General features: G+C 49.6%; 1 protein-coding gene across 3 annotated transcripts in view; it reads left to right on the forward strand.

The window, feature by feature from the left end:
• NHS (NHS actin remodeling regulator) overlaps positions 1–18,100 on the forward strand; it is a 342,975-nt gene that overhangs the window by 229,926 nt on the left and 94,949 nt on the right. The window contains exon 1 of one of the 3 annotated variants that reach the window (XM_058713142.1): positions 8,488–9,021. The exons of the other annotated variants lie outside the window; for them this stretch is intronic. Within the exon in view, the coding sequence (XP_058569125.1) occupies positions 8,988–9,021 (34 nt within the window). The 5' untranslated portion in view covers positions 8,488–8,987. Of the gene's footprint in view, positions 1–8,487; positions 9,022–18,100 lie in introns of those variants that run through there. 3 annotated transcript variants of the gene reach the window in all.

Genomic DNA, 18,100 nt, shown 5'->3' on the forward strand with positions numbered 1-18,100 from the left:
CTGTTTCCAGGTCCCCTGTGCAGTGTCAGAGGATCCAGGACCGCACAATACTGGCTAGACACAACGTGCCCTTCGTTAGAACGCTCCGTTCTTCGAGTCAGGAGTCACAAAACTAAGGCAGCAATTGTGCCACCGTCATGAATACATTGGGATTTGGGGAAGCCAGGCCTTTCCTTTAGCGCTCGCACTAAAGGAGTCAGAGCCCTCCAAAGATGGGGCACGGGGGGGGGGGCAGTTGAACCAGAGTGTTACAACTATTAGGACCTTGAGGTTACCTTGTGCTTTCCGTCTGTCCCTGAATGGTCTGGCCCTTAAGACCGTTTTAATGTCCTTTCCCCTTTGTGGGTGAAATGCGGTTTTGCTTTTGCTGGGATCCTCCAGCAATCGGAAGTCAAGTGCTAGCTGGTTCTAGAACTACAGAAAACCCGATGGTGGTGGTTTCGCCTCCCTTTCCGTGCCCAAATTCTCTTCCACCTGCTGACTCATACCGCTGGCACCACCATTCCAGGTTTGTCCCTCGGGCGTGTGGCCTGGATTGCTGTTAAAATGTAGCCGAGGCGAGGCTAACACTTGGAGCGCTGTCGGGTGTTTTGCTTTGGTAAGAGGAAGGGCCAAAGTAAGGTGTGGACAGCGTGGCATCCCTTGGGGATACAAATGGGAACTTGGGGGCTCTGTTTGTGGCTCAACAGACTGCAGTCCGTTGTCTTAAAACATCTGCATCTGAATGGAATTTGTCTTTGGGCTCTCTGCGGTGATCCAGGTGACTTATTTAAAACATTTTTTTACGTGAGTACACATGACACACGCAACGTGCATTTCAGGTGTACGACATAGTGATTCGACAACTGTACAGCAGCCCTGTTACGATATCGATGACTGTAGTCTCTGTGCTGTATCTTTTCTTCCCGTGACTTATTCGTTTCATAACTGGAGGCCTGTACCTCCCACTCCCCTTCACCCTCTTGTCTTACCCCCGCCCCCCATCCCTCTTCCTTCTGGCAGCCATCAGCTCTCTGTATTTATAGGTCTGACTCTTTCTGTTTGTTTATTCATTTGTGTTTTTAGATTCCACATAGGAGTGAAATCATATATTTGGCTTTCTCAGTGTGACTTATTTCACTTCGCATAATACCCTCTAGCTCCACCCGTGTTGTTGCGAATGACAAGATCTCATCCTCTTTTATGGCTGAGTAATATTCCCGTGTGAGTGAGTGAGTGAGTGAGTGAGTGTGTGTACCACATCTTTATCCATTCATCTATCAGTGAGCATGTAGGTTGCTTCTCTGCCTTGACTTTTGTAAATACTGCTGCAGTGAACATAGGGGTGCGTATGTCTTTTTGAATTAGTGTTTTTATTTTCTCTGGGTAAATACCCAGTAGTGGAATTATTGGACCATGTGGTACTTTTAAAAAATTTTTTGAGGCAACTTGGTAGTTGTTCGTGCCCAAACTGGAGCCCCTGCCAAGGAGAAGGTTCTGGTGCTGAGGGGCAGTTCCGGCCCAGGGTGAGGGTTCTTAGCCTTGCCAGAAGTGTATGTTAGTGCCTTTCCCGTCCCAGTTTGTGGGAGTAGCAACGGGGAGCCATGCAAGGTGGTAGAATCTTGCTTTCAACGTTATTATGAATAGGAACTCCTTATCCAGGGTCAAGGGAAAGTCTTACACAGGGGTGCACGTATGGAGCCACCCATGGACTTTCGCACGCGCGCACGCGCGCACACACACACACACACACACACACACACCTGCATCTGCACATGAAACACCTGAAACGCCCAGCAGAGCAAATGACAGGGTAACTGGGATTTCGATTCTGGTTTTGGTTTACTGTTGACTCGGGATTGGGACGTGAGTAACGGGCGTTGGCGAGGCTGTGCGTTCTGAGGCAGGGTAATGAGTTCCCTACCCTCCATCGTTGGGGTGAGCCAGCCCAGTGGTTAGGAGCCCAGCCTGCGCCATTTGCCACTTCCACTGCCTTAGGCAAGCTATTTAACCTCTCTGCACCTCAGTTTCCTGATCTGTAAAATGGAGGTAATACTAGTATCTGCCTCATAGAGCTGTGTGAGAATTAACTGAAATCGTACATACGGAGCATTTAAAACAATGGCTGACACATAGTCGGTGCTCAATACATACCTGTTGAGTGGAGTATTAATTTTATCGTTATTATATTATTACCGTGAGGAAACTTTCATTACACGGTGGCTTCAGATTTAGTGGGCGGAGCGAGGAGAACCTATTAAGAATCCCAACTTCTGTTCCTGCAGTAGGGCCAGATTGCCGGGCAGACTCGACTACACATATTTCTCAGCGTCTGACGGAGAAGGGAAAACAACAACTAAATGTCTCCAAAAAAAACCAAATGATGAAATCCGGGGTGAGGCGGAGAGGGGGATTGACATCTTCCAGTGAAATAAAAGCAGTGCTACAGAGAAGCTTCTGAAGAGGCAGTCAAGTCAGGCCTGGGTGTTTTATTTTTCTAGTCCCAGACTTCGGTGGGAGGTATTCAGCTGCTTCTCGGATTCGAATGACCCACAAAAGGAAAGCCTATTGTTCCCTTTTCTCAGCACTCTTCACTCCCGACTCCCTTCTAGGCTTCCTTCCCTGGGTCTCTCTCTGCTCTGATGCCAAAAACCAAAATGGTGGCTCTTCCTTGATGAGAGCCGAGACTGAGTAGCGGTGGGGCTTTGTCGGGGGATAGAGTGCTACATAGACTCTACCTGGCCGATCTCCTGATGAAAAGCAACTGACAGATGGGGATCTGGGGTGTGCTTTATCATCGATGGTCCCCATTTCTTGACCATGTGGCGAGGACCGCTTCAACAGACCCTGGCATTGAGCCTGGTGGGGGCTGGAACGGCTGTGACGCAAGGCCGCTCCAGCCGGGGCCTGCTGGGCCTCTGATTGCCCACACATGTGCACATCTGGCCAGGAATCCAACAGATGGGCAGCGAGCAAGGTCAGGTAGCCATCTACTGACAAGCGGCAGTCGCTCTGAACAAATCACAGTGGCCTAGGCTGCAAATTTTGCTCCGGGGGACGGGGACTCAGACAAACAAGGAGAAAAGGCACCCACCCACCTTTTTCCTGAAATACCAGAGGAATAAAACAGGCCAGTGGTGAATGTGAAATTAGCTGTTGGCCAGTCTCCAAAGGAATTTGACCTATTTAGGAGTCATCAGGAATATAAGCCAAAGGAAGTTCAGTGGCCCACATCTTCATTTGTCAGGGGAGAAGGAAGAAGATACAGATCACCAGGCAGCCAGATTCCTTGAGTCGCTTATGTTCTGGAGTCTGTGAGTGAGTATGGCTGGCACTGGGAACGGTTCTGGAACGTCGACTTTGGGCCAAGTCCTGGCACAATGGAGCATGCAAATGATCACTCCAGCAGGTGCACCGGTTATCTGGCGTGCCAGCCCAGCGGCGGTCGCTGAAAGGACCGTATCAGATTCCGAAACCCTTCCTGTAGGGTTAAAACTCTTCTCCAAGACCCTTTCTGTGAAAGGGGAACTCAGGCCGAGTCGGCAAAGGCGGTGGAGACATTAGGGCTCCAGTGGAGAGCACAGCCACAAGAATACTGAGGCCCCTTCTGCTGAGAGCACCCCCTCTATTTATCACTTGAACAAGAATCCCCATCTTAGACTTTGCTTCTAAGTAACCCAACCTAAGAGAGAGTTGGGGGATGGGAGGATTTGGGAACCGCCCCAAACTGAACTGCACATCAGAATTACTTGGGCAGCTTTAAAAATAGAGATTCCCATGGGGCGCCTGGGTGGCTCGTTCGGTTGAGTGTCCGACTTTGTCTCAGGTCAAGATCTCGTGGTTCATGGGTTCAAGCCCCACGTCGGGCTCCGTGCTGACAGCTCAGAGCCTGGAGCCTGCTTCGCATTCTGTGTTTCCCTCTCTCTCTGTCCCTCCCCCACTTGCACTCTATCTCTCTCTCAAAAATAAATAAACATTTTTTAAAAATTTAAAAAAAAAAAGGTTCCCAGGCCTTTACCTTCAGAGATTCTGATTCAGTGGGTCTAGGGTGGGACCTGAGATACTGGAATTTTCCTAAGTGGATCCTTGATAGCAAGCCTTTGACCAGCGGGAACCACTCATTCTAGCTCATCATTATTTCCTTCCTTGGATCTTTTAAGAAACATTTATTGATCAGGAACAAACCACACAATCTGTCAAAGACACTAAGAAGCCGAGATTTAAGTAAAAGGATCCATAATTCTTGGCAAATCTCTTGAAGTCTAGCATCCTGTGCTGACTTTCAGAACTTTTTGAGCAAACCGTATCTTTACATTTTTGTCCTGAAACGTAAAAAGTCTGGTTGGGAAAGGAAAGACTTTTTGAGGCACCGAGTTGCCATGGAGCTTCCCGAGACAGGAAATTTGACCAAACTTAGAATTTAATTAATGCTTCCCCATCTCCATGCTTAGAAGTGTTAATGTATGAACACTCCCTCCACAGCCTTTCACTAACAGCCCTGGCTTTTCAATATTATTGGTTGTGTAGATGATTTGGTGATGAAATTCAAAGAGAAATGTTTTGTTCTGTTATCAGGGACCCTGTCCTAGGAAGACTCATGGATATGTTCTCATGAAAGGCATAATTCTGAGGAATTTTAAGCAAATTGATTATTCTAGATTTTGTAATGATAATCATGATAATAGTGATAAAAATAGCAACAAAATGTGATTGCTTGGATTTGCGTGCGTACTATGTCTAAGGCCCAGGACTAATTACTTGGTCTGCATTATCTTATTTAATCCTCCTGCCACTCTTTGAGGTAAATCTATCCATTGGGGTTTCATAGAGGCTTCAAAAAAACAAGACTTTTGGGGCACCACCTGGGTGGCTCAGTCAGTTAAGCGTCTGACTCTTGATTTCTGGTCAGGTCATGCATGATCTTGACCTGAGATCCCCACAGTTCGTGGGTTCGAGCCCCGTGTTGGGCTCTGCGCTGTCAGTGAGGAGCCTGCTTGGTATTCTCCCTCTGCCTCTCTCCCTGCCCCTCTCACGCTTATGCCTGCTCTCGTTCTCTCTCTCTCTCAAAATAAATTTAAAAAAAAGATAAAGCTTTATTTCTTTCCTATGTGAAAGAAGTCTAGGACTGGTATGGAGACTCAGTAGTAATGAGGGACCAAGACTCCTTCCGGCTCCTGGTTCTACAATTAGACTGTGGCCCTCGTCTTGGCAGTCCAAGATGGCTACTGGAGCGCCAGGCATCACAACAGTGGCCCAAGCAGGCAGATGAAAGAAGCCTGACTTTTGTATTCTAAAGAGACTTTCTAGAAATTCCATACTACAGATGTGTTTCTCTCATTGGCCAGATAGCAGCCCCTAGCTACATGGGAGACGTGGACATGTAGCCTTTTGGTTGTATGCCCGTGGACCCGGTTTACAAAATCGAGGTGTTATCAGGATGAGAGAAATCGAACATGGAAGGTTTGGTAGGGGATTAACAGTTTCTGCCGTTGTAGGTAACACTCTCATTACCAGCTTGTAGATAAGGAAGATGAAGCAAGGACTTGGCTGTGCTCACGCAACCTTAGGCGGTAGAGCCACGGTAGGACCCACGTCTCTGACTTGAGTGTCCTTAACTGCTATTCCCTCCTGCCCATTTTTGCAATTCTGTAAAGCAGTTCTGTTTCCCTAGAGGTGCATCTGTTCATTTCCCATTTTCTTCCTGGTGTGCCTTTACCCTCTTCTTTGCATAAATCCTAGTCAGGCTTCACACCTCAGCCCCATTGCCCCAGAGAGCCCGTCCTTGCACCCCCAGCTGCTTTCTTCATTCAGTAAATATTTAGTAAGCAGCTACTATGTACCAGGCACTGGTGGAGGCCCTTGGACTTCATCAGTGATAAAGACTCTTTCCAGCTTAATGGCTGTGTAATCTTGATTAAGTTCCTTAAGCTTTCTGAGCCTTGGTTTCTCATCTGTAAAATGGGAATGGTCAAACTTAATGCACGGGATTATTATAAGGATTAAATACGATACTACATAGTGTAGTGGCTGGCACATGATTACATTTTAGAAAACGGTACCCATTGTGATTGTTGTTACGAACCTGTCTGTCTTTCCCGGTCAGCTGTAAAGTTCTCGTGGATGGGAATAGCACCCACGGCCTTCTGGTGCACCTTCTCTCCAGCCCTGTGGGTTCTTCCCTCAAGCAGGGCCCTTCTGGTATCACCCAAATATCTCACCGAAGTGGGGGCTCAGTAAATGTTTGTTGAGGGGATAGAAAGTGTCTCAGTGTAGAGAAGACTTCCTGCTTTCTTACGCTGCTAGATTTAGCAAGCAGTGAGAAACAGCCTCGTAGGAAGGTTTTGTTTTGTTTTGTTTTGCTGCCTGATTTAAGCTGCGAGTTTTGGTGGGTGGTGTGCTAAAGAAAAACAAGACTGAATAATAATCTACTCTGCATACTCCCCCGGAAGGCCATAGAAGGAAAATGTATTGTTTTTCTCTTCGGATTTCTTTTTTTCTTTTTCTTTTCCTTTCCTTTCCTTTCCTTTCCTTTCCTTTCCTTTCCTTTCCTTTCCTTTCCTTTCCTTTCCTTTCCTTTTTTCTTTTCTTTCCTTTTCTTTTCTTTCCTTTCCTTTTCTTTTCTTATCTTTTCTTTTCTTTCCTTTCCTTTCCTTTTCTTTTCTTTTTTTTACCTTCTCTGATAGATGTAGTGTTCCAGCAAGCCCTGCTGATCCCTTTTGTGTTTCTTTCCCCCAACTCCTGATTCTTTCCTCCATACTTGTCTATTGCTCACATTGGTCTCTGGCACCTATGGGAATAGTGCTGCTGGCCTTGTGTCCACAGAAGAAACTTCCAGAAGCCGAGAGGCATTGGGCATCTGGGGTCCCAGAGCTCTGGCCTGCTGGTCCCACACACAACATTCCACAGAGGGCTACCACCGCTTGTGTCAGAACCGCATCTCGGGTTCGCTGACCACCGAGCTCCCTCCATTTTGTCTTCTCAGCCGGGCCTTTTCCTCGGCCCTTCTGCAAAGGTGAAAGGCAAGTTCACAGGATGCGGGGCCTTCGTTCTTCCCCGACATCTGGTTTGATTCTGGGCAGCTAAATAGTGGCTCTGCCATGAACAACAAAAGCTAATTCACTGTGGTTTTTAAACACCAAGTGCAAATATTTTTCCTTTTCAGCTTGGGGTCACTGGAAGGGAAAAAACAGGGCTGAGAGGGAGATTAACCTTTTAAAAACTATTATGACTTCCCATAGAAAATAAAACAATGGCATCATTTCCTTCCATTCGTGAGAGTCTTTTTGGGAGTGATTGTTGTTTGAGGCGAGACTGGGGATCCAAAGAAGATTTTTAAATACTGTTTTCGCTTGGTTTTCTACTCAAAAGCCCACCATGATTGCTTTTGAGAGCCCACCCAAATCCCAGTAAAGCCCAGGGCCACCCTCTTTGCTTTCTCTCTGCTCTGTCTTCGTCCCTGGCTGACTTTGCCTCCACCTTCTCTCCAGCCCTGTGGGTTCTTCCCTCAAGCAGGGCCCTGCTGCCCCGTGAAGTGCGGGGAGCGCAGGCAGGGGTGCCCCAATTAGCTGTACCGGAGGCAGTGGCCAGGCCATCCGCCGATGCCACCGACCGGTGCTCGGAAGGCTCAAAATTCTGTCTGGGACACTTCTCCAAGGTGCCAGCCAGACTTTGTGTTGATTTGGGCTGTCTTAACGCATCCCAGAACCTCAGCGCGATTCAACTGCTCTTCAGGAATGAAGTCACCCGTCCTGGCTCCTGCTCCACATGACTGAGGAGCGGAAGCATCAAACTCAGGGAGCCGACGCCATGGGCAGAGGCCTGGCGACCCTCTGAGACGAAAGCCAGGCCGTCTGCCTCGCTCTTAGTTATTTCGAGTGTTCTCTCTGGACTGGAAAACAAAGCTCTTCTCTGACTCGCCTTTAGTTTTGCTTCTTTCCTTCTCTCTACCCTTCCAGCTTTTGCACGTGGGCTCAGTTGCTGGGTTCATGCGGGACGATGACATTAAAGCTATCGGAGCAAAGCTGTGGGCATCCCTGAGTCCTCCCTTTCTGAGGACTCCAGAACTGATCTGAGCAGGCTCCAGAACGGTTGGCGTCTGTGAAGGGGCTCAAGCGTTCTCGCCATGTACTTGACCCTTGACATCGGCATCACGAGAACCTAACATACTGATACAGGTGGTGTGTGTGTTGGGGGTGGGAGGGGATCAGAAATTGACTTGCAACCTGAAAAGAGCAAGCTCCGGTTGTATCCTGCCCCCCATCCTTTCAGGGTGTGCAAATATTTGCAGGCCTGCTCACCGACCTAAAATCTCACAGCCAGGTGAACCAGCCCCAGCCTGGTGGTGAGGGGAACGGCGGGGCGGCAGGGGGAGCCGTGTGGTGATGGCATGGGCTGTACCCCTTCTTACGCCCGGACAGCTGGCACGCGGGCTGGGGGGCTGCGGCTCCCTGGGTGGCGGTATTCGTCCAGCTTCCTGTCTCTGGCAACGTGCAAGTGGTTTCCATAGCCACGTGGCCCTTGGCAGAGCTCATCAAAGGGACAGGACCTGAGATTCTGCGTTTCTCACGGTTAGCTTAGCTCTCAGGTGACACGGATGCTGCTGACCCCTGGCCGGCTGCACTTGGAGCGGCGAGGCCCTGGAACAGTCCCGCCGCATTCTGAGCGCGCGCAGGGCTGGGAGAGAAAGTGCTAAGCCCCTCCTCTGGAGACAGGGTGTGTCTGAGGCCGCCCCGGAGTCCCGATTTGCCATTCAAGTGAACCCAGGGGGATTAGCAGCTGGCCCAGCACTTGGGTGAGACCATCTCCCCCTCCGGGGGGAGTCCCGGAGGCAGCGCAGATGTCGTGTGAAAATCTGCCACCCTCCTCGCCGAAGGTCGCCCTCTCTCGCCCTCCCGCCCCCCTGCTCTGCCTGCCGACTTCAGCAGATCAGCTTTCAGCTATCTGGGAGTCCGGGAGGGCCCTGGGTAGAAGAAAAGGCCCGTCCTGACGGAGCGGAGCGGGAAGCCAGCATGCCTCTGGCCTGCTGCGTGCCCCAGGATGCAGGTACCCGGGGCTCGCAGCGGTTCGGGACAAAGGGGAGGGAGCCGGGACGAGCCAGGCCCGCCGCCGGAGAGGGGCCGGCGCCGCGGGGCCGCCGCTTCCTGCTCTGCGGGAAGGAGGAGCGTGTTTGGGGCCGAGCGGGAACCCTCTCACCGGAGCAGAGGTGAGGAAGGGCGGCCGTGCCTGACCCTCAGGGCCGGCCGTCGCGTTTGGGGCCAGAGACGCCTAAGCTCGGGGACGCCGGCTTGTCCGTCCGGCTGGCCCGCCGAGTGTGCAACTTTGTGCGCCTTCCGAGGTGTCCGGTGGCTTAAGACAGAGGACGAGCGTTTGTGTCTCCTCGGCTTGCACGTCTTCCAGAGGGCTCGGAGGGCGGCCCAGGAGGGGGCCCGGGCAGTGTTCTCCTGGAGCCTGGGGTGGCCGGGAAGAGGCCTGCCTGTCCCGCTCTCCACCTGCCCTCCAGTCTTGTTGGAACTCCTCGGTGTCCTGCCCTCATCCAGAGAGTCCCAGGGAGACTTCGGTATCTCCTGTGGCCCCTAGCAAACGGCCTTGAACTTCGAGTGCTCAGGCCCCACCTCTTCGATTTCTAGCTTCTGTTCCATCGGAAATGGCCTTAGACCAGTCGAGAGCCTGTCTTGACTTCTTCAGTCCTCTCACCCCTCCTTCACGATACACCTTTATCGCGTGAGGTCAGCCACACAGTCGACCCCCGTTTGAAAAGTACTGAACTGTTCACATACTGCGCCCGGGCCGCCCTCCCGTGTGAGCTCAGGCTCCTGGACGTTAGGGACAATGCCTCTCCTACATTTCTTGTATAAGCTCCACCCCCTCTCCCCTGTCGTGGTGAGCACGCGGTGGTGGTGGCCGGCCGGCGGGTAGGCACACTGTTGAGGCGCCTGCTCTCCTCGCCCCGGCTGACCCAGCTTATTGCACACCTGCCTCCATCTCGTCTCCAGACACTGGTGTGCACACTATGGGCGCGCGAGCACGGGCCTCGCCACCACCAGTAGGCTCGTCTGCGGCCCTGCCCAGCTAGAGCCTTGTTCCGCCCTGCCTTCTGGGAACACTCCCTCCGAGTTGCTTCTCCAGGCGTGGTGATGAGGAGGCACTAGTTTGTGCCTACTTGGTGACCTGAGATCCCCTAGGAGAGGAAGGCTACGTGCCCGTAGACCAGGCAGCTTCCGGCAAGTGCCACCGAGCCTCTGTCCGTTTCTTCAGGGCATCGTGGTATCCGAATTTGGGGCTGGAGAAGTTGTTCAAATCCAAATCCCTGTCCGTGATATCACTTGTACTAACGATGAATACCATCATTCGATGTGCCGGCCATACCTCAGACCCACTAAGTCAGACTCTCTGGGGATAGCCCCGGACATCGGTGTGCTGTTTTCAAAGCACCCCAGGCAGACTCCATTGTGCCGCCAGGGTTGGTACGAGGTAAGAACTCCACTCCCACTTGAACCCCCAGTTTCCCTCCGGAACCCGAGTGAGACAGTTAAGGACCTAAGTTCACACAGTTGCGTAAGGATCAGCGGATTCCAGGGAAAGTGTCCAACAGCCAAGTACGATTCGTCAGGCCTGAAGGACTGAGTGATGGGAGGGAATACCAAAGAAATGAAGCCCCTCCAGGTGCCGGCCAGAAGTTTCCAGTCTAAGCGTAAGGGGAAAGATGGCGAGAAGGCCTTTGGTACAGTTGGACCCAGTTTACTTGGGTTGGAGATCTAAGGCATGAGGGTGGCTGTCAGGCCAGGGAGGGGTAAGGAAGGTGACGGAGGGCGCAACCTTCTCGGAGCTCTGGCACTTTATAAGTTCAGCTGTCTCCTGGCATTAGTGTCAGCAAGGTCATGGTGCCCTCCCTGTCTCTGGATAGCTAGTTAGTTCACAAGTAGGGAGGCCAGGCCCTTCATTAGAGATGTCTCCAAGCAGGACTTGGCAGATACCGCATTCAGCACAATAAAAGCGGGGGTGGGGGGGTGATGACTGCTTTTTGCCTCAACACAAATTTTAACACACCAGGTTTCATTATAGAAATGGTATAATTTTGGGTGTGTGTTTATTACATAAACAAAGTGGTTACTCTGATTCTTACCATCCTTCAAACCGGAGTCTCGAAGGGTGTTTTATTTATAGATTTAAAGCCATGGAACAATGGTTTCATATGATTGCCTTATAAGCATAGGAATAATTCAGGGGAAGATAAAACTCTGCTTTCTTTCCTCCTCAGCCCCTGCCGAATCTTCCCAACTTGGAGGCAGGTACAGCCATGCACCAAAAATGTTAGATCTTGTAGCTGATAGACTCAAAAGGGCTAGTGTCTGGTGGTCTTCGGGAACAGTGGAGAATGGGACTTGAGCTTCAGGCTCCTGTAGCAGTCAGCGTGCGGCGTCCCGGGGGGCTTGGGCCGGCGTGAGAGTCGCTTACAGTGATGGGGCAAGCTCTCAGGGCCCAGACCCTTATGCCAACCCACAGTCAGGGGCCCGGGTACCCAGCAGCTCCTGTCATTGTGTATGCCCAGATCTCTGGGCATTCATATTTCCCAGGAGCAAAGCTTGCACATCAGTGTGAGCATCAGCTCGAGTGTCTAAGTTTATTCCTGAGAACCTCACGTTCAGAGGGAACAAGGTATGGGCTGCCACCATCTCATGGCAAAATCGGTTTTGTCCATTTGGGGGGTGGTTATTTTTAATCACTTGGTCAGATTTTGTGTTCACCTGCTTGAGATTTTAAACTTTATTTCTTCAATGTAATGCTTAGTTTAAAAGATAGGTCTGAAAACAGAGAGCTATAAATTTACCTCAGGAATACAGCTTTGGTAATTTCCATTGCTTTTGCTATGTGGGCTTATGGTTCAGAGTTTCATTCTCTAGATAATTAGGTTTTGGGGAGGCAGCATGGTATGGGGAGAATGGGCTCTGGTGTCTTCTGGATCTGGGTTTGAATCTTTGCTCTGCCATTTATCAGTCGTGTGGCTGCAACTTCTTTTGTCTTCTTTCAATAAGGATGAAATGAAAGAATGCAGGCAAGAGACTTGGCATAGCACACTTAGTAGCTGCCCAGTCCTTAGTGGCTATGGACAACAATCATATTGATAACAGCATGCTCTGGGCACAGGCAAAATTTCGTGGCTGGGAAGCTGTTCTCTGTTTGCATGTCTTAGGCAGAGGGCCGGGACAGTGGGTGTCCTTCCTGGATCAGCCCACTCATCCTGACGTCCTCCAGAGGCACTGGCAGACGGGGCATGAAAACACCAACCGTGTACCTCGGGGAGGGCACGCGGCCACGTGTGACACTGGGTTGAGCGTGCTGAGACCAGCCAGAAAAAAAACTCAGCACGGCACAGAAATTGACCACTAAAAAAATTCCTCCAGAGTTTCCTAGGCGTTGTCTCATGTGGAGTGTTCCTAGTAGGACATCGGGGCTGTTCTGTCCCAGACCTGGCCTCTTTCCCAGCTACCCAACTGTGGTGCTTCCCACCTTGTAGGGCCTAGCAGGAGGCAGCATTTGGGGAGCTAAGCTTCCTGAAGCAGCATCTCTGCAAACACGACTAAGACACGGTTCTGCCCTTGGGGACTTCCGTCCAAAGTCAGGGGGACACTGATCTGTGAGCCGCAGAAAGGCTGGGCCTAGTACTTCGGGGCCCATCCACATGACAGAGGGACCCCCCTGTCCCTCCTGGGGTGGTGTGGCAAGCCAAGTGAGCTTGATGGAGGAGAAGACTTCAGACAGACTCTGTCAGGGTAAGTAAGATGTTATCAAGTTTGGGGTAGATTTTTGTTTGTGGGTTTTTTGGGTTTTTTTTTTGTTTGTTTGTTTTGTCTCACTTTGCATTTTAGAACATGATAGAATGAGCTCACTCTGCTGATCTTCAAAACTAAAAAAAAAAAAAAAAAAAAAAAAAAGGACCTGGTCTCTAAAACCAAGGGAAACATTTTTTATAGAGCCAATATTTTGCATAAAAATTAAAGATGATTTTCGTTGGGTTGATTCTCACCTTATCTAAGTCTAGCGGGTAGGGAGGGAGAGGAGATAGCGAGATTGAAAAGGGGTAGGGCCTCGTGAAGCTACAAGCGACTGTCGTCTGCTGTCCACACTCTCTTTATCCTGCACAACCCCTCTGTATGCGAACTTAGGTGGAGATTCCTTGTCTGTGTTCCCGATAGTCTTCTAGTCTCCTCTGAAGTCCACCTGTGCTTTTGAATACTCAGGTAGCATGGCTCCCTTCATCCTGGGTGCCTCTTTCTGAGTCAGTGGGAATACTGAGAAACTCCACTCTCCTGAGGGGCGCTGGCCTCGAGTGTGCCTATGACTCCTCGACCTCGAGCGTGGTGAAGACCAGTGGCTCCCAAAATGGCAGAAAGGAGATGCAGAAGGGAATTAATCTCAGCTGTATCCTCTCGCCAGTGAAACACAGACCTGGTTCTTCAGCATCCCGAGGCCAAAAGTCAAACTCCACCAGGAGAGAGATGGCAAGTGTTTCCTCAGCTTTGAAGAACAGAGGCCTCTCAGGAATGTTATCTTTGCCCCTTTCTTGCCCCCACCCTACAATGGAGCAAAGAGGAAGTTTTGATTTATTCTTCAAAATAGACGAGTAAATCATGCTTCTCTCGCTGCCTGGTCTTTGTGTTATGTTTGCCATGGATGGCATTTGGCCATTAATAACTAGGTTCCCTCCTCCACCTAAGTTTTTATCCCTGGAAACCTTCACCAGCAAGTTAGAGCTGGATGATTAATTTTGAAGCGAGGATGTGCTTGAGAATGGGCCAGGGGCACACATCAACAGCCACCGAGCCCCTGGCTTAAAGGAACGATAAATGAGTCATCCCAACTGACGCAGGCCTGCAGCTTCTGCTCTGAAAGCCAGGGGCAATGAAGGGAGCCACAGGTTTCTAGTCGTTTCCACACTTACCTTAGAAGGCAAGCAAAATGGCCACCTAGGAGAATTAAGATAATTGTGCATTGAGTGTTTTTCCTTGGAAAGAAGTTGATTTGTAGCTTCTCTTGATTAGCCTTCCCCCCGCTTTTGCCCCTCTTTTCTTGGCATTTACTTGCTGCTTTTTAGAAATTTTTTCACACGAAAGACATCATGGGTAAGAAGAGGAGATTTTATTTTGAAGAACAATGATCACATTAACAAGGTGACAGCAGATAAGCTAAAAGTCACTCCATTTTCTGCCGGGGAAAAATGTTCCTAGTCGCCAAATAGCATTCTGCTTCTCTTTGTCTCCTCTCCTTTTACAGGAGGGTGGCAGGCCCAGCCACTGATGGACTCAGAAGAAATAACTAAGAGATAAGATATACCCTTGATTCATATAAGAAGGGAAGCTTTTGCGTTCAATGACAAAAAATGACTTCCTATTCCCCAACATTCTTGTGCGTGGAGCTCTCTATAGAGCAGTGACATTTCTCTGCCCTTGGTCCAAGAGTATCAGGTAGAAAATAACTGTGAAATCCAAAACTTGGTAAAGTACAAAAATCCAGTTCATTGCAACTGGGTAGATGTCTAGGCCAGGGTCAGATTCTGTAGGTACAGAATCGCCCTCCACCCTGCCATGTAGTTGAGGCAAAACTGAGGACTCTCCCTACCTTTAAGGTGTTATAGCCACATCCAGAGACCTGACCAGCACTCAGTGAAAGAGCAGTCAGATCTAATGTGTGTGACTACATTTCCAAGTGTCGGAAGGAAGGAAGGAAGGAAGGAAGGAAGGAAGGAAGGAAGGAAGGAGGAAGGGAGGGAGGGAGGGAGGGAGGCAGGGAGGGAGGGAGGGAGGGAGGGAGGAAGAAAAACAGGCTTCAAAACAACCAGAGAAAAATAGAATGGAGAATGGAGGAGGTGAAGAGGGAAAGGAAGGAAACTTCCTGAAGGAGGTGAGATCTGAGCTAGGCTCTGATGGATTGGGAGGAAGTTGTTAGCTGGGAGAAGCATTCTGGGTTTTTCTCTCTCTCAGCTGCAGTCTGTTCTGCGAGATCTGATAGGCTCGTTGGGAAGACCGAGTGCCGTCCGGCAAAGAAAGCACATAGCGCGGGCCGGACCCAGGCCAGGGACCGAATCAGTGTTTGCTGTCGCTGTCATCCTCGTCGTCAGCGTCATCATTGGGAGGTGGTGTCAGAAGTGTGTGAGCAGAGCCTTCAGGGTCCCTCGGAGACAAATGATGCTGTCAGTCACTGCTAATAAAACCCTTTTCCCTCTGCTCTTACCCCACTTTTTCTGAGGCTGATTCTCATCTTTCATATCTTGGCATACTTTGGTTAATATCAGTTCACCTCCAGCACAGTGAAAGCAGACTCAACCAAGTATCAAAAAATGTTTTGAACCCTACCCTATTTCCCAATATAACATCTTCTACACCGACTTACGGTTTCGGTAGTGGGTGGGTATTTGAGCGAAGGTGTAAACATAAAACCCATAGCTTATGCTCCCACTTCTCTTGGGTCTTTGTTTTCAGTAACTTATTTTAGCAACTTCAAAAAATATTCACTCGGGGTATTTTTTTTTCTTTTAATCTGTTTATCCTCCATTGGTTCCATTTGGGTCACAAAGGAAAGATGTTTCCAGAAAGAAGCAACGAAACCTATTTCTCGCACTTGATTAACATAAAGTGCGGCAGTTAAGATAGAAGGCTGAGTACTTTTGCACCGTAAATGATCAGTATCATGTGTTTGAGAAGAGCTTATCCCTTGACAGTTGGGACCAAGGGGATTTTAGACCCCGCGGTCGGGGAAAACCAGGATGTTAATATTAAAAGTCCTCTAATGACCCCTTATTGTGTGCTCAGCGGGGCTGTGCTAATTGCGCTGTCTTCCTTGTCCTCAGTGTGGCCCTCTGCTGCAGGCACAGCTATTTTGCTTGTGACGTAGATGGGGAAAGTGAGGCTTAGGGTATTAATGTAACTTGCCGGGATTGTAGCTCGGACGTTGCAGAGTCAGGATTTGGACCAGGTCCGTCTGACTCCAAGACCCACGCTGTTTACCACCAGGTGATACCGCCGGCAACAGTTTGAAAATGATGACCCCCGGACTGAATGTAGGTGTGGTATTCTAAGGCTGTCATACAGGTTAAATATCAAAACACACGCTGTGACCTGTGCTTAGATCAACCAAAGCAGAAGCAAACTTTCTTTTGATGCGAGGGAGCGAACAGCCATCAGCCGAGATGGCCCTCACCAAACTATGCCTGTGAGCTCAGAAGAGGTGTCAGACAAGGGACAGGACCAGTAGTGTCGGATGTCTTGAGAAAATGGAGAGGGGGGAGGTGAGGCCTTTTACTTTCTCTTTCAGTTGCCAGTAATGACTCTCGAACTTTCTGCCAATTAACTTGACTGCCCCGTCGCTGATACGTTCATTACTCAGCATTGTTTATCAATGGTATGTTGTTCAAATATTCATTTCCCAGGGGAGGGTTGTGGCGGGGATTTTACTTTATCTTTACTTTATCTCATTCGAAGTTTCGGAGCAAAGTAACAAGTAGCAGATACAATTACGGCTCGTCTTGGAGTTACAAAGCCCCATTTATTTTTCAGCATCTCCCTGCTACGCTCGGCCGTCTTCATACCTCCATCTGCTTACCCAGATGTCCCAAGGCCACTTGTTCTGGCCGGCCACCAAGCTGCCCTGGGCCACCAGAACCCCTGTTCGCTAGGATGCAGAGGTCCTAGACTCCCCATCCTTTCTTGCGCTTTGAGATGATAGCGCACGTGCCCTTGAAGCCGGGTCCACCGGCCGGCGCGCCAGCCACGCCGGATCGCGTGCATCTTCCCATCGCACCTGCTCTCTCCCCCGCTTCCAGGCCTGTGTGAGCTTCAGGACCTTTGTGACGGTGCTTTTGGCCTCTCTAGAATGCTTTCATGACCTCTCTCACCTGGCCAACTCCTCATCATTTCGGAAGCCGTGGCTTCAGCGTCACCTTCCTTGGGAAGCCCTTCCTGAAATTACCCAGGGTGATTCACACTTCTCCCTGTCTATGGCCCTTATGCTGTGCATGCGTGTATTTCAGTGGTGCTTCCAAGGGCAGAGAATGAACTAGTACCCCTGAGGGGATCTGAGCCAAAGGGTGGAGAAGGAGGGAGGACATGGGCACGGCCAGGTATGGCCCACACCAACCTTCTGTAGATCTTAAGATTTCTTTATAACCATATGCATCGTCCTAAACATTCCTATAAAATTAGCACTATTCCCTAATTATTTAATATAAAATAATCTCCCCCCCCCAACAATTACTGAGTAAAACTAGTGGTTCAGGGAGCTCCCCCCACATCTATCCTGTGGCTCCCTGAGCCCCCAGACACAACACAGTGTACCTCGGGAGGATGTGTGATTCCCTCTGAAAAATACGTGCATAGTATAGTATCTTTTTAGTCAGCCATTCTATGGGCTTCTTCAAAGTAGGGACTAGGCCTGTCATCTCTGGCATAGTATTGCCTAGAGTATTTGAGGTACTCGAGAAGTATTGTTTTCTTGGAATGAGTGACTTTCTATTGATACTGGTCATGGTAAACAATCAGTGTCATTAATCCTCAAAGAGGCACACACTCCAGCTGTAGACCCCAAGGTCTCTATCATCTGACTACTCTTTCTCTAGTTAGTCTTACATTTTATCGGGCACCAGCATTTAAGATTAATTTTTATTATTTTTATTTTTTTACTTTTTGCATGTTTATTTTTGAGAGAGAGAGACAGAGCATGAGCGGGAGGGGCAGAGAGAGAGGGAGACACGGAGTCCGAAGCAGGCTCCGGGCTCTGAGCTGTCAGCCCAGAGCCCCACGCGGGGCTTGAACCCACGACTGTGAGATCATGACTTGAGTCAAAGCCGGATGCTTAACCGACTGAGCCACCCAGGCACCCCAAGATTAATTTTCAAAACCATCTTCTTGAGTTATGTTAACATTTATTTGCTATCATAACACCTGTATTGTTTTCCACTCTCTTTCACTGCACATACGTATCTCCCCAGCAATACTGGGGAGGAAATAAGCCTTGATGGGCCACCCTGGAACTCTAAATGCCATTTGTAACTTCTTTTCCATGGGAAAATGTGTCCTGAGTTAAAAAGAAAAGCTTACAAATGTAGTCTGGGCCAGTCTAAGGCCAGAGA

Source organism: Neofelis nebulosa, chromosome X (genome assembly GCF_028018385.1).
Source record: "Neofelis nebulosa isolate mNeoNeb1 chromosome X, mNeoNeb1.pri, whole genome shotgun sequence".
Taxonomy (NCBI): Eukaryota; Metazoa; Chordata; class Mammalia; order Carnivora; family Felidae; genus Neofelis; species Neofelis nebulosa.